At 47.5% G+C, this 16809-nt stretch overlaps 1 protein-coding gene across 1 annotated transcript in view; it reads left to right on the forward strand.

Moving 5' to 3' along the window:
- EPHX2 (epoxide hydrolase 2) overlaps positions 1–16704 on the forward strand; it is a 58455-nt gene extending 41751 nt beyond the window's left edge. Inside the window, exons 13-19 of the mRNA XM_055427271.2 lie at positions 5716–5787; positions 8025–8058; positions 9223–9325; positions 10696–10765; positions 14354–14434; positions 16053–16111; positions 16257–16704. Coding sequence (XP_055283246.2) covers positions 5716–5787; positions 8025–8058; positions 9223–9325; positions 10696–10765; positions 14354–14434; positions 16053–16111; positions 16257–16335 — 498 coding nt within the window. The 3' untranslated portion in view covers positions 16336–16704. The remainder of the gene's footprint in view (positions 1–5715; positions 5788–8024; positions 8059–9222; positions 9326–10695; positions 10766–14353; positions 14435–16052; positions 16112–16256) is intronic.
- The last annotated feature ends 105 nt before the right edge of the window (positions 16705–16809 follow it).

A 16809-nucleotide genomic window follows, 5' to 3' on the forward strand; every position in this document is an offset into this window, starting at 1 on the left:
CTGATCTCCTTTAGGACGGACTGGTTGGATCTCCTTGCAGTCCAAGGGACTCTCAAGAGTCTTCTCCAACACCACAGTTCAAAAACATCAATTCTTCGGCCCTCAGCTCTCTTTATAGACCAACTCCCACATCCATACATAACTACTGGAAAAACCATAGCCTTGACTAGACAGACCTTTGTTGGCAAAGTAATGTCTCTGCTTTTTAATATGCTGTCTAGGTTGGTCATAACTTTCCTTCCAAGGAGTAAGCATCTTTTAATTTCATGGCTGCAATCACCATCTGCACTGATTTTGGAACCCAGAAAAATAAGGTCAGCCACTGTTTCCCCATCTATTTGCCATGAAGTGATGGGCCCGGATGCCATGATCTTAGTTTTCTGAATGTTGAGCTTTAAGCCAACTTTTTCACTCTCCTCTTTCACTTTCATCAAGAGGCTCTTTAGTTCTTCTTCACTTCCTGCCATAAAATCTGCATTTTCTTTCACACTTTCTTTGGTGAATAGGAGCTTACAGTAGAGGGCAATAAAATAAAAGCCACAATCCATGTGGTCATTTAGAAGACATTCCCACCAAAGTCTTCATCTCACATTCTTTCCTTTTTTCTCCTCTCTTCTTCTCATCCATCTAGCCTTTGTTGGAATGTATTTATTACCCGGGCTATCACAGTGGGAATAAAAATATAAATAAGATACAGTGTGTGTCCCTAAGAAATCCCCAGGCTTGTGAGGGGACCAGATCCCAAACTAGACACTTCTCATGCAATCAAATAACTTTTAACTGTTAGGTAGTTAGAATAGGAAAAAGGAGTCCAAAATGGTGGTGGCTAAAAGACAAAGATGGGCTCGATAAAGGACAGAGAAGCAGAAGATATTAAGAAGAGGTGGCAAGAATACACAGTAGAACTGTACAAAAAAGAGCTTCACAACCCAGATAATCACGATAGTGTGATCACTCACCTAGAGTCAGACATCCTGGAATGTGAAGTCAAATGGGACTTAGAAAGCATCACTGTGAACAAAGCTAGTGGCGGTGATGGAATTCCAGTTGAGCTATTTCAAATCCTGAAAGATGATGCTGTGAAAGTGCTGCACTCAATATGCCAGCAAATCTGGAAAACTCAGCAGGGGCCACAGGACTGGAAAAGGTCAACTTTCATTCCAATCGCAAAGAAAGGCAATGCCAAAGAATGCTCAAACTACCGCACCATTGCACTCATCTCACACACTAGTAAAGTCATGCTTAAAATTCTCCAAGCCAAGCTTCAGCAATACGTGAACCGTGAACTTCCAGGCTTCAACAATACGTGAACCTTGAACTTCAAGCTGGTTTTAAAAAAGACAGAGGAACCAGAGATCAAATTGCCAACATCTGATGGATCATTGAAAAAGCAAGAGAGTTCTAGAAAAATGTCTATTTCTGCTTAATTGACTATGCCAAAGCCTTTGACTGTGTGGATCACAACAAACTGTGGAAAATTCTGAAAGAGATGGGAATACCAGACCACCTGACCTGCCTCTTGAGAAACCTATATGCAGGTCAGGAAGCTACAGTTAGAACTGGACATGGAACAACAGACTGGTTCCAAATAGGAAAAGGAGTACGTCAAGGCTGTATATTGTCACCCTGCTTATTTAAAAATCTTATACACAAAGTACATCATGAGAAACACTGGGCTGGAGGAAACACAAGCTGGAATCAAGATTGCCAGGAGAAGTATCAATAACCTCAGATATGCAGATGACACCACCCTTATGGCAGAAAGCGAACAGGAACTAAAAAGCCTCTTGATGAAAGTGAAAGAGGAGAGTGAAAAGGTTGGCTTAAAGCTCAACATTCAGAAAACGAAGATCATGGCATCTGGTCCCATCACTTCATGGGAAATAGATGGGGAAACAGTGTCAGACTTTATTTTTCTGGGCTCCAAAATCACTGCAGATGGTGATTGTAGCCATGAAATTAAAAGACGCTTACTACTTGGAAGGAACGTTATGACCAACCTAGATAGCATATTAAAAAAGCAGAGATATTACTTTGAAAACAAAGGTCCATCTAGTCAAGGCTATGGTTTTTCCCGTGGTCATGTATGGATGTGAGAGTTGGACTGTGAAGAAAGCTGATTGCCAAAGAATTGATGCTTTTGAACTGTGGTGCTGGAGAAGACTCTTGAGAGTCCCTTGGACTGCAAGGAGATCCAGCCAGTCCTTCCTAAAGGAGATCAGTCCTGGGTGTTCATTGCAAGGACTGATGCTAAAGCTGAAACTCCAATACTTTGGCCACCTCATGCGAAGAGTTGACTCATTGGAAAAGACCCTGATGCTGGAAGGGTTTAGGGGCAGGAGGAGAAGGGGACGACAGAGGATGAGATGGTTGGATGGCATCACCGACTCGATGCACATGAGTTTGAGTGAACTCCAGGAGTTGGTGATAGACAGGGAGGCCTGGAATGCTGCGATTCATGGGGTCGCAAAGAGTCAGACACGACTGAGCGACTGAACTGAACTGAAAAGACAAAGAAAGGGAAAAGCCCTCGAAAATGGAACAAAAGAAAATCTGAGTCACTTTTAACTATGGAGGTAATAATAACAATAATCACCATTTATTGGCATCTCTCCTATGTATAATCTACCAGGCGTGATTAGAAACAATCATTATCTCCTGTTATCCTTATAAAACTCCCATTTTACAGATGAGAAAACTGAGGCTCTGGAAGATTAAGTTGCTCAATTAATAAGGAGAAGTAGTGGGGCTGCCCTGGTGGCTCAGACAGTTAAGAATCTGCCTACAATGCTGGAGACCCAAATTTGATCCCTAGATTGGGAAGATCCACTGGAGAAGGGAATGGCAACCCACTCCAGTATTTTTGCCTGGAGAACTCCACAGACAGAGGAGCCTGGCGGGCTACAGTCCATGGGGTTGCAAAGAGTTGGACCCAACTAAGTGATTAACACTTGGAGTGGGGCTTGAAACCTTGTTTGTTGTATTCCAAAGTTCATCCTTTAATTCCTCAGATCAGGAGCACAAAGGGAGGAGCCCCATCCAGTGGACTAACAGGAGGCTTGTCATTGGTCTGTGGGACTTAAAAATAGAGTATCACCTTTTATAAATTACAGAGCCCGAGAATATCAACAGGGCACACCACCAGAGTACAAATGCTCTTATCTCCCCTTCTGGCCCTCACCTTTGTCCTCATCACCCCTGTTGATCTGATATGCTTTCACGTGGGTGGATAGACTTATTTACCTTTGTGTTCTCTTTGATTTTCCGGTTGACCCTTTTGATATTCATTTGCTCTTTTGTGGATTGTTTGAGCTCTGCAGCCTGTCCAGACCTCTGACCCCGTGGAGATTCCTCCACATGCTGAGACATATCCCAAGCTCATGAACACCAAGCTGTTTCCCAGATGGGGGCTGCTCACAATAAATAAGAATGATGGGGCTTTCCTGATGGCTCAGTGGTAAAGAATCCACTTGCCAATGCAGGAGACACAGGTTCGATCCCTGATCCAGGAAGATCCCACATGCTGCAGAGCAGCTAAGCGCATGGGCCACAACTACTGACCCAGCACTTTAGAGCCTGGGAGCTGCAACTACTGAACCCACATGCTGCAAGTACGGAAGCTCGGGCGCCCTAGAGCCTGTGCTCCACAAGAGAAGCCACCACAATGAGAAGCCTGTACACTGCTACTGGAGCGTAGCCTCTGGGGGCTTGTTGCAGCTAGAGAAAAGCCTGAGCAGCAATGAAGACCCAGCGCAGTCAAAAATAAAATAAATAAATAAGAAAGCAAAGAAACCAATAAAAAGAAGAAGAAGAATGATGACCTGTGGTAACATGCGGGGCCTTTATTGAGCACATAAAATGCACTGCCTTCCATGGCTATTTCTGGCTTCGACATTCATCACGTCACTGAAGGCCATGATTGATTCTCCATTGTGATGGAATCTTATGCTTGTCAAGGGACTGTGATTAACATGCCAAAATTGCTTTCATCAGAAAACCTCAAACCGCCAATACAGCGCTGCTTGATGATAAATGTTTCGTTGCCGTAGTGCTGCTCTTGTAAATCCAGAGCTCTCATGATGTGCAACCTACACAATAAGCAAGTGCAGGGTAGCAGGACCTCTTAAAGTGTGCAGGGTCTGCGGGCCACCAGCACGCTTTGCCAGCCTGGCTTACAGGACCCTCCTCTTAAAACAGAGCAGGACCCTATTAGGGCCCTTGCCCCAACCCCACCCATATCGTCTGCCAGGCTTTTGTCTGTGGGAAACTGTAGTCAGAGAACAAGTTTAATCAGCCAAGTGAGAAACAGTTAAAGGAAAAGAATCGAAGGAAACCAAATAGCAGTAATGTACTCACTGAGCATAGTTGAGGACCTTTAGTTCTTTCTCAAGGGCTATAGATAATATTCTGAGTCATCTCCTGTTAAGTCGTTTTATAGATACCGAAATCCCGGGTAGAAGATGTTAACTACATGATGACCAAACTATAGCCATGACATCAGTTGCCACAATTCCAAGAACTGAGCTCAGAGAAATGGAAACAAATGGACCCTGGAACTGAAGACTGACTGTACCTAAAACAATCAAGATGAAGCTGGTTGGACCACCGATGACCAATTCGAAAGACAACTGTCAGAGCTGACTGTGCTGTTTCTGCATGTAGTTCCCCCACCTGCTGTCTATAAAAGCTCTTGCCCACTGGTTGCCAGTGGGGGTGGGGGGGAGTCAGGCTTTGGACAGACATCTGCCACCCTCCCCCTCCAGTTGTCAACATCTGAAATGAAGCAAACTTTCCTTTCCACCAACCTGGCCTGTTTATTGGCTTTTGAGCAGCAAGCAGCCAGACCCCACACCCACCTTTCAGGAACACTCTCTGGGAATGTTACTAGCAGGAGATGAATACACCTTTCACTACATCCAGCTTCTGGTCCATCCAGGACCAGTCACAGATGCCCCCGGCGTGGGTGTTTTCCTGCTTTCTCAGGGTTGACCAATGGAGAGCACATGCAAGACCCTGTAGGAATCAGGAAGAGCAGAGCTGTTTTATTGTGATGAGGGAGGTGGGGCTTTAAGGAGAAGGCTGGGTTTGGTACAGGGTTTGGTTTGGCCTGGAAATGACCAAAGAATCAGATATGGATGAAAGAGTCCAGTGTACCAACTTGAGCTCCCATGTGGCGGGAAGAACTGGGAGCACAAGTGATTTGAGTCCCAGCTCCTCAGCCAAAGACACCTTACTGTCCTGTTTTTGGGGAGACAACCTAGGCCCAAATCAAAGGAGTTGGTTTTGATGTTACCATGGCAATTCGAGACCCATGGATGGAACCGCCTTTGGCTTCTAGGCCTCTTTGAAACCCTCCTCTTCCCCTCACCACCCTTCAGCCCCTAACACTTCATTCCTGCCCCAGTCTATAATAATAAAGTGATTATTATAAGTATTACATTCTCGTTGTAAAAATTTAGAAAAAGAGGAAAAAAAAAGTGATAGCCATAAACCTACCTCCCAGGTGCAGGGTGGGGTAGAGGGGACCACTGTCAGCCTCCCATATTTTATTTGAAGCTTTAAAAAAAAATGCTTTTCAATATGAAAATTCAAAATCATGCACTTCTGATGAATCTTGGGCTGGATGGGACAGAGGTCATGGGCTTCTTGCTTTGGGTCAGATAACTTTCTGAGATCTCTGCCGCATCTTTCATTTTGCTTTCTTGATTGCTTTAGGGGGTGGCTGAGGCTGAACTGGAAAAGAACCTGAATCGAACTTTCAAAAGCTTCTTCAGATCAAGCGATGAGGTGAGGAGTGCGGGGCATGGGGTGGGTTTTCAGCAGAAAGTGGGAGCTGCAGGGGTGCAGGTCCCCAGATGCCTCCCACGGGAGGATGTGGGGATGGGAGGATGGGGGTGTCAGGGTCTGGAAGTTATCAACTGGCCTTCTTTTCTTTGACTTCTGTGGTCAGGATGATTGGGGTTCTCACTCCCACTGGTCCCTTCATTATAATGGGGAAAGATCTGGTCCTGACTGAAACACACCAGGAAGGCTTTGAAACATATATCCATATAGATGAGATAGTTGGATGGCATCACCGACTGGATGGACATGAGTTTGAGCAAGCTCCATGAGTTGGTCAAACAGGGTTGGTCAGACAGGGAAGCTAGCATGCTGTAGTCCACAGGGTCTCAAAGAGTCGGACACAACTGAGTAACTGAACTGAACTGATCATAATGGTGACAGCTAAAAAATTATTACCATTATCATTTTCATATGCATAATTGCTTATGAAGGTACAGAATGAATTGATGCTTCTAACTCTTCTGGAACAAAGCAACAGCCTAGACTGCTTTATTGTGGTAATCCCACTGTCCTGTCTGATGTGTTAGGAATCACTGTTGCTTTGTCTGGTCATTGCCTGCTCAGATGTCCCGATTTTTGCCAGTTTCTTTGCTGAGCACTTCTGGCACCTCACTCTTTTATATTCAGTTCAATTTCTTTCTTCCTGAAGTACCTTCTTTTGTAGTTTTTTCAATAAGAGTTTGTTAGGAATAAACTCATCATTTTTTGGCCTAGAAAATATCTTTATTTTGCTCTTAGGCCTGAGGAACAGTTTATCAGAGCATTCTAGGTTGACAGTTATTTTTTTCTAGAAGCTTCTATTGCTGTTTGTAAGAAATCAGTCTCAAGTCTACCTTCTGGTGTATTATTTGTCTTTTAGTCATGCCTGATCCACAGTTTAACATCTTTGAGGTTTTAATTTTAATTTCAATGAACAGTTGTTTGTTTTTTTTAATTTTTGAAAGTTATATTCGATTATTTTTCAAAGCATTCAGATCTCTGTCCATAGAGTCTTGGTTCTAGTCTTGTTCAGTTCCTTCTTCTATCTTAGTCTGACTCCATGTGACCCCATGGTCTGTCCATGGAATTCTCCAGGCAAGAATACTGGAGTGGGTTGCCATTCCCTTCTCCAGGGGATCTTCCCCACCCAGGGGTTGAACCTGGGTCTCCTGCACCGCAGGCAAATTCTTCACCATCTGAGCCACCAGCGAAGCCACGTTAATCATTTTAAGCATACTCATTTTTTATTCTCTCTCTCTTCAGATTCTATTATTTAGTATTCTTGAAGAGTCTTGTTTACTGTTTGCTTTGCTTGCTGTCTCTTGCAGTGGGGCCTTAGTGTATATATGGGGGTAGGGGAGAGCGTTCTGTAATTTTGGTTTGCAAGCTCATCTTCAGTAGCACTTAATCTGCTCCAACCTGCTTCAGATGAAATGGAGGAAACGCCCTTCCTGGGTGGTCCAGCATTTACTGCTCCTGCCAGGCCTCCTGGTAGAATTTACCAGCCCAAACTCACTTTCGCTACTGTTGTGGTTTACTTCATTTACTGGGGCTTTCCAGATCTCACAGTGTGATTCAAACTCAAATACATGCAAAGGCAGACTTGTAGCTGTGAATTCCCAGGGAAGTGTTTTTAGCGTCTTCTTAGTATCAAACTGAATAGACATCTCCCTTGATTTCTCTCTATCATGGTGGCTGGATTTTTTCCTGCTGCTGATGCTAAGTTGCTTCAGTTGTGTTCGACTGTGTGTGACCCCACAGACGTCAGCCCACCAGGCTCCTTTGACCATGGGATTCTCTAGGCAAGAATACTGGAGTGGGTTGCCATTTCCTCCTCCAGGGTTTTTCCTAGTCCACCCTTTAACTGATGACCCCAGATTGACTTGATTCATTGTGGATGGCAGGGACAATCTCATTTTTAACTTCCCATCTGCCATAGACCTAAGGCCTAATCTCTTGTTCCTATTAATTGGTACACCCAGGTTTTTACGTTGCCAAGACCTGCAAGCACCCAGGAGCAGCTGTAACCTGGAGCTTGGTGGGAACTATCTCTACCATGACCACTCAGGACCAGCCTAGCTCTCCTGGGCATTTAGAATATTTGTTTGATCTGCTGGCACTCACAGGGCTTTTAGATGCCCTATTCATACATATTTCCTTTGCTTGACCCATCACATCGTTTCTAACTTTTCTCCCTCCAGACTTTTATCACCGTGAGCAGAGTCTGTGAAATGGGTAAGAGACATTCTCAGGAGGGAAGGGAGACAGGAGGGGCCATGGCAGGAACCAGCTGAATGTTGAATGATTGTTTCTCATCTGTCGGCTGCAGGCAGAAGCAGTCACCTGCCAGCCTGAACTCTGACATGCTTAACATAGAGCTTCTGCTGGTGAATCACATTTACCCTGACCCGGGGTGACCATGAGGCCCCGGCTTCCTTTCACCCACAGTGTTTTAAAGCCAAGAGCTTGGAGAGCTCTCCGAGCTCATCAAGGCATCCTCTACTGATTAGGACAGAGACCCAAGATAGAACCTGACCTCTGCACGGTCACCTGGTGCAGGTAGGGAGGAAATCAGGCCAGACCCCAGCCAGGTCACTTCTGTCACAATTCCCTGGCCTCCCCTCCATCAAGCTCTGTTCCAACAACCCCTGTTCTCCCTCCCAGTTTGGAAATAAGCAAGGAGCCATAGCCGGAAGCAGACCAAGTGCTCATCCCCTCAGCTCCTGGATCCAGCACTGTTTCCAGAGAACCTTGCTTGGCCCCAAGTCTGTGACTTTGCCATGATTCCCCTGTATTTTGTATTAATAACAATGATCGCTACCACTCGTCTGAGCACGTACTCTGTGCATCAGACACTGGGCTAGCCCTTTTTAGATATATTATTTATAATCCTCATGACATCCCTGAAAACTCTATTATCTCTGTTCTACAGATGAGAAAAATGAGTCTTACAAGAGTGCCAGAGTTTGTCCAGAGTGGCCAGGCTGGGGTTAAACTCCTGTCACTGGTCAGGAACACCTCTCCCTGCCCTCCCTTCACCCCTGTACATGGTCACCGATTCCTTCCTTCATTCCTCAGACGTTTAAAGTGTACACTTGGTGTAAGGCAGGAGCAGGTATCCAAACCCACGGGACAGCGTCATTGCCCTCAGGGAGTCCCAGTCTGTTTTTTAAAATTTATTTACTTTTAATTGGAGGATGATAGCTTTACAACATTGTGTTGACTTCTGCCATATAGTCTCTTGAGGAGGCAAAGAGCACCCTCATAAGAAGGAGAGGTGGTGGAGGGTCTCAAGAGACACCAAGGTGCTGTAACTCAGACATCCGACCCCAGAGAGGGGATGGTGCTGAAGAACAATGGGAAGGGGATGGCGGAGAAGAAACAAGCGGCTTTTTGCAGGAGGACTCTTTGTGAACACCCCAGAGGAGCCCACCCTCAGCAAGATGCTCACTGAGGAGGACATCCAGTTCTATGTGCAGGAGTTCAAGAAGTCTGGTTTCAGGTAAAGAGGACAGCGCCCCGAACGCAGGAAAGAGAAGGTGGGCAGACAGCTGCTTCTGCTCACACGGTGCAGGGCGAAGCCCGGGGATCCTCCAGCTCAGCTCCCTTGAATGTCTGGCTGGCCTCTGCTTGAATGCTTCCAGGGTCAGGAGGCTCTTTCCTGACGATACTCAGCCTGCTCTAGTTTGGAGAGTTCAGTTTGTTCTCCCTTATGCTTAGGGGTTCCTTCAGAGCACATGTTTTTAACTTTTTTTCGGTCGTGATCTCAGTGAGGATCAGAAGACAGTTCTGAGTTCTTACTTCAAAAGAACACAAAAACCCACATAAACTCAAAACTGCATACATATTCCTGAAGTGGGTAGCAATTTAGGAGCCTCAGACTGGGGCACAGATGTGCTCTAGAAAGGAGCATAGAAGGCAATCTGCTCCAGCCCCTCCTCTCACAGGAGGGAAACTTAGAAGCCCTTGAAGTATTAGAAGCCCACTCCAGTACTCTTGCCCAGAAAATCCTATAGACAGAGGAGCCTGGCAGACTATGGTCCATGGGGTCGCAAAGAGCCAGACACGATTGAGCACACCACACACACACACTTGGGGCTTCCCTGGTGGCTCAGTGGCAAGGAATCTCCCTGCAATGCAGGAGACTCAGGAGACATGGGTTTGATCCCTGGGTCAGGAAAATACCCTGGAGGAGGGCATGGAAACCCACTCTAGTCTTCTTGCTGGGAGAATCCCATGGACAGAGGAGCCTGGCTACCGTCCATGGAGACAACTGAAGCATGCATGCTGAAAGGACACATGGCTTGTCTAAGGTCTTTCCAGGCCCTTGTTTACACTGGAGAAGTCTCAAGAGCCCAACATCACCAACCCCTACTGTGCCTGAAGACTGGGAGAATGTTCCAGGCACAGCCCTGGGGCCACCCTGCTAGGCCGGTGGAGATGCCTCGGCATCACTCACTGGTGTCCCGTTAGGAGGAAGCATCTCCTTGTATCCCTTTTCTGTGGGTTTCCTGGGGCAGGGGGAGTGGCTCTGGCTGGCAAGGGCACTAACCCTACTTCCCCTCCCTCTTCTGAGACAGCCCTGGGAGGAAATGGAGAGTCCTGTGGGGCTGGCTTCTCTGTGTCCCCTCATGCTGGTTGCAGAGTGTCAGCTCTCAGTCCGGGGCCAGGCCTGCACCAGGCTGTGCTCCATAAAACCTGGCAGGCATGTAGGGCACCAGGGCATGACTCCCGGGCTGTGTTCTCAACCCCCTGCCAGAATCTTGGCTCTTCCTGGGAAGACTGGCTCTACACCGAGCTGGTTGCTGGTGGGGTAGCACAAACATCTACTAAAAGCTTTCCTCTTTTTATTTCCCAATCTGCCCCTCCAAGGGGGCCTCTAAACTGGTACCGAAACATGGACAAGAACTGGGAGTGGGGCTGCAAAGGCTCAGGAAGGAAGGTGAGTCCCATGCTGTTCTCTCCCAAGTCGCCCTCCGGGCATCCATGGACCCCACTTAGCTGGTCAGAATTAGGGGTGGATAGACTGCCAGCTGCTCTGGGAAGTACCTCCACTGCAGGGTTTCCTCTTAGGACCTCTGTGCGGCTGCTTCTCTTGGAATGGCAGAGGGTGGGGCAGGGGGGATAGGGGTCTGCCAGGTGACTGCACCCTGGTCTCCCAGCCGTGTCCCAGCTCATGGTGCAGGTGGTCCAGGGCAACCCCCAGAGATCACAAGGTTGAAGCCCCCAGCTCACAAAATGAGCATCACGTGCTCTCAGAGAGACAGGAGAGATAGGGCTTTAACCCTTGGGTGTGTCACCTTGACCAAGTCAGTCTGAGTCTCAGTTTCCTCATTTGTCGAGCAGAAGACAGGTTTCCAATCTCCAGATCAGCAAACGGAGTAATGGGGTCCCAGGTTTACATTCAGAGCATTAAAAATCTAAAGGAAATTGCATTTTCACATCCCCAGCTCATTCGGTAACCCCAGCCATCTCCTTGATTCAGTTGAAAATGAACATCCTCTATGTGCCAGGAACTGTACTAGACTTTGGAGCACCAGACAAATAAAACAAGGGAGGTTCCGACCTCTCGGGATCAGGTATTCAGGCAGGAGAACATGAAACATAGTAGTTAAGAGCAGGTGGGGCAGGGATCTGCCTGGTGTTCCAGTGGCTAAGACTCCATGCCCCCAGTGCAAGCACCCAGGTTTGATCCCTGGTCAGGGAACTAGATCCCACATGCCGCAGCTATGAGTTCGCATGTCACAACTAAATATCTGGGCTTCCCTGGTGGCTCAGATGGTAAAGAATCTGCCTGCAATGCAGGAGACCTGGGTTCAATCCCTGGGTCTGGAAGATCCCCTGGAGGAACATGGCAACCCACCATTCTTGCCTGGAGAATCCCACGAACAGAGGAGCTGAGCAGTTTGCTTTTCATGGGGCTGCAGAAAGTCAGACTTGACTGAACACACATAACTAAAGATCCCATGTACTGCAACTAAGACCTGACAGCCAAATAAATAAAATTAAAAAAAAGAAAGAACAGGATGGGCAGAAACTGCCTTGTAATCCCTGTGTGACCATGGGCAAGGCACTTAACCACTCTGTTCTCTGTGGCTGCTTAAGATGGAAATGACAGGAGTGGTGCCTTCCTCAGGACCTCTGTAAGGATACAGTGGGTTGATACATGTGTAATACTGAGCTAGAACAATGCTTGATACATAGTAGTGGCTTAATTAATGCTCTTGAGCCAATCATCACTCTACTCTGTGATGGACAAAACCCCAGTGTGATTGGTAGATTCTCTCATCGCGTGAGGGATGAAGATGAGGTCTTTAGGGAGGTGAAACCCAGAGATCTAAGGTTGGGGACCCCTTCTTGTGAGGTTTCCTTCCAGCTCTTCTCTCCCACCTCCTTCTACACCTCTACTACGCCTTCATATTTTCACTTGGAACACTGTGGAGGGCGTCCCTGCACACCCCCACACACAGCAGCCTCAGGATTCATTTCAGTCACAAAACCACCCCTGGGTCTTTACTCCTCAGAGGAGGGGGTGCAATGAGAAGCACACAGCTCTGCATTGTAGGTAAAAAAAAAAAATAGTGCAAATTCCTTAACCAGAGACAATGAACGCTGTCTGGAAGTTGTAATCGTGGTGTGAGAGCAAGAATAAAGGGGGGTTCTCTCGATCTGGCAGTGCCCTATTAATCAGTGGATAAAAGAGAAGTCATTTTGCTGCCTCGAATGTCACACTGGTCACCTCGTGGCTGACCCAGTCACACTCTGGCTGCCCTTTTGAAGCATCCGTTCAATTCAAAGAAAAGGAATATTGATTTCCATCCATCCAAGGACATCATCCTCCTTCCTGGTGCCATTTGATTAATTCCAGAAATATCAGTCCCTGGAGCAGACCACATGCATGTATTACACACACATACACAGAACCTGAGTGGTCACTGCATGCCCAAATCCATCCATACTGAGAAAAGCATAGTCTTTTCCTTCTCTGTGTCTCTTTTACTTTCACACAAAACACTTTCTTCTTTTTTAAAAAAACTTTTTATTTATTTATTTATTTGACTGGACCAGGTCTTAGGTGCGACATGTGGGGTCTAGTTCTCCAACCAGGGATTGAACCCGATCCCTCCATACTGGAAGCAGAGAGTCTTATCCACTGAACCGCCCAGGAAGTCCCCAAAACACTTTCTTTCTGACACTTATTACCACCAAATGTGGAAGTTTTTCCCCACACCAAGCAGCTCTCTGCCACACGAGCTGGGTGGCCTACAATTTAACTTAGTTCTGACACCATCTACCTGGAGAGGGTATCAGAGCTCACAGGTTAAGGGCTCAGTCTGACAAGACTGACCCCTCGACTTCAGATGCCAACACCACATTCAGGTTGTCACCTGTGCTTCCAACTGATTGGCTATAAATTGGAGGGTCTCAGGACCCCACCCCCCAAATCTATTAACTTGTTACAGTGGCTCACGGTACTCAGGGAAGCACTTTTGTTTACCAGTTTATAAAGTGTTATTCGGGCTTTCCTGGTGGCTCAGTCGGGAAAGAATCTGCCTGCAATGCAGGAGGCCCAGGTTCCATCCCTGGGTTGGGAAGATCCCCTGGAGAACCCTAACCCTAACCAGTTTATAAAAGAATTTAATAAAGGACACAGATGAACAGCCAGATGAAGGGAGGCACAGGGCAAGATCTGGGAGAGTCCCAAGCACAGGAGCCTCTGTCTCCCTGGAGTTGTGGCATGTTACCCTTTCAGTGTGGATTTCACCAGCCTAGAAGCTCTCTGAACTCCATGCTCCTGGAGTTGGGTAGATGTTCATGGAGACTTCCTCATGTAGGCACGATCAATTATTAACTCTACTTCCAGCCCTTCCTCCCTCCCTCCCCTTCCAGATGTTGTAGGGGAAGGGGAGGTGGCTGAAAATCCCAAGCTTCTAATCCTGGCTTTGTCTTTCTGGTGATCAGCCCTCACCCAGGAACCCACCCAGAGTCAGTCACCTCATTAGAACAAAAGATGCTCTGAGCACTCTTACCACTTAGGAATTTACAAGGGCTTCAGGAGCTCTGTGCCAGGCACCAGGGGCAGAGACCAGGATGTATTAATACATGTTTTAATCTCTTACACAGTCACTGTAGATCTTCAATAATAGTGGTGCCTCCTTCGCACAAAGCATGTGGTGAAAACAAAGCCAGACCACAGTAGTGCTGTGAGGGGTCTTTGGGGGAAGTTAAGAGTGGTTCAGTAGTAAAGAACCCGCCTGCCAATGCAGGAGACTCAGGTTCCATCCCTGGGTCTGGAAGATCCCCTGGAGAAGGAAATGGCAACCCACTCCAGTTTTCTTGCCTGGAGAATCCCATAAACAGAGGAGCCTGGCTGGTTACAGTCCATGGGGTCACAAAATAATCGGGCACAACTTGGTGACTAAACAATAGTGGAGGAAGCCACAGGGTGTGAAAATAACATTTCCTTTCCCAGGTGATGGGGGAGCTCAAGCATGGAGATTGCTTCTACTTCCTATTAATCTCTCCCCAGATCCTGATTCCAGCCCTGATGGTCACCGCGGAGAAGGACTTCGTGCTCACTCCTGAGCTGTCCAAGCATATGGAGGACTGGGTAAGGGAACAATCCTGCTCGGGGTCATCGGGGCTTCCCGGCAGAGGGCTCAGGTGTCCCAGAGGATGCAGACTGGGATGTTCAGGGAAACCACTTGCTTGCTAAGGCCTTCCTCCACAGTGAGACAGTCACCTTTTGGGAGTAGCGATTAAGACTCCCTTTCCACCACCCACTTACTCTTTCATTTCATGGGCTTTTACAGTGCACTGAAATGCATTGGGATAGTGCAAGCTACCAGGGAGGTAAAGATGAAGAAGGTACAGAGCCTGCCATGCAGGAGCTCATGGCCAGCAGTTCATGCGGTACCCAAGAGGCCTGGGAGGATGGGGGCACAGCTGGGAGCAGGGGCGTCACAGAAATGCTGACCACCACTTCTGGGCTTGAGGAACTCTTAAGGATTGCCTGGCAGAGAGAGAATGGGAGAGGAGATGGGGTGTTGAGAGGTGAGGGTAGATGGAAGAGCTCAGAGGATGGCAGGAACCCAATGGGTATCAGGGTTTCCCTGAGCCAGCTGGGAGCTGCTGAGCTGCGTGGACCTAAGCGCGTGGGGACCACTGAAGTGGAATTGTTGTTGTTGTTCAGTTGCTAAGTGGCGTCCGACTCTTTATGACCTCATGGACTGCCACACGTCAGGCTTCCCTATCACCAACTCCCGGAGTTTGTTCAAACTCATGTCCATTGAGTCCGTGATGCCATCCAACCATCTCATCCTCTGTCGTCCCCTTCTCCTGCCTTCAATCTTTCCCAGCATCAGGGTCTTTTCCAATCTTTCCCAGCATCTAGTTTTTCGCATCAGGTGGCCAAGGTATTGGAGCTTCAGCTTAAGCATCAGTCCTTTCAATGAATATTCAGGGTTGATTTCCGGGGATTGACTGGTTTGATCTCTTTGCTGTCCAAGAGACTCTCAAGAGTCAAACCTGTGATTTGGAAGTGTTCTCTGCCAAAAGCTTGGAGGTTGGTGGGAACTGGGAGGTCTGTGAGTGGGGTCACCGTGACTGCTCAAGTATCAGGGCTGGATACTGAGAGCATTCGCCTCCACTTGGCCATGGCTTTGTTAGCATCATCTTGTGCGACAGAGAGAGTGTGTTTCAAGGGCTGCTGCAAGGGACGCCCTTTGTGGACTGTGGAACCAGTCAAGAAGTGCTGTGACCTACTTTGGGGGTTCAGGTGCCAAAGAGAGGTGGAACAGCCCTGCACACAGACCACCAGGGAGGAGGGAGGCAGCCTGGGGAGGGGACAAGATCATGGCTGCAGGGCAAGAGTCAACCAAGCTTGACTTGGCCTTTTCCAGGCAGCGAATGGATCAAGTCCTAATGGTTCTGAAGGGAGGCAATCTGTTGTGATGAGTATGGGGCAGCCTGAATTTGAGTCTTAGCCCAGCCACTTTCTGTGTGGCTTTGGGCCAGTCACCTAGCTTCTTTTCTGAGCCTTCAAGTGACCCAGAGGATCATGGTCAAGGTTAAATGATCCAGTGCATTTAGAGCACCTAACACATAGTAGGAGCTTGAGCAGTGGTCATTCCTTTTGTAAATAATGTGGGGTTTTCAGCGGGGTGGCCTGTGGGGAGCAGAAAACTTGCCTTCTGCTATTTACATTTCTGTGTGGGATTTTCTTCCAGATTCCCCACCTGAAAAGGGGACACATTAAGGATTGTGGACACTGGACACAGATGGAGAAGTAAGGAGATGGGGGTCCCTGGGTGGGGGGACATCAGGGCTCCTTGTTCACCTCCAATAAGCCGCTCGCTTTGTCACCCCTACCTTCCCGCGAGCCAGGTGAGTGGGTGGAGACAAATGGGAATCACCTTCTGTTCCCTTTCCAGGCCCACCGAGTTGAATCGGATCCTCATTGAGTGGCTGGAGACTGACGCCCGGGACCTGCCGGTGGTCTCAAAGCTTTAGGGTGTGATGTGTCAGCTGCCAGCAGGTGTTCTGACCTCTTCATCTGCTGGGGCACTGCTCTGGTACCCACATGAAGCTTAAAATGTGTTTCTCACAACCAGAAGGGGTTTGCAGCCATGAGTGATTTTCTTTCAATGAAATGAGCCAAGTTTGACCTAATTTTAGATACAGGAAAAATCACATGTGATTAATTCTCTGGGTACAAAGGCATCAATTTGTCTCTAAGGATGGTTAGTGTTCTGTGGGGGACAGAATGAGATGATCGGGGATGATTTCTCTTTAAGGATCAATTTACTGTTTTGATGATGCAGAATCAGCAATTGAGAAGCTTTTCAACTCCTTTATTCAATAAAGCAAAGGCAATGATGATACTGCTGTTTTCATTCTTCAGAGGAAGGCAGGGTAACTGTTCTAAGAAAGTATCCTGTTCAGGTGAACCCAGTTCCCTCTGCTCTTGTGTCTGCAAGGCTCTGC

The sequence above is a fragment of the Moschus berezovskii genome, chromosome 7, assembly GCF_049115385.1.
Source record: "Moschus berezovskii isolate FMDL1 chromosome 7, NW_MosBer_1.0, whole genome shotgun sequence".
Lineage (NCBI taxonomy): Eukaryota > Metazoa > Chordata > Mammalia > Artiodactyla > Moschidae > Moschus > Moschus berezovskii.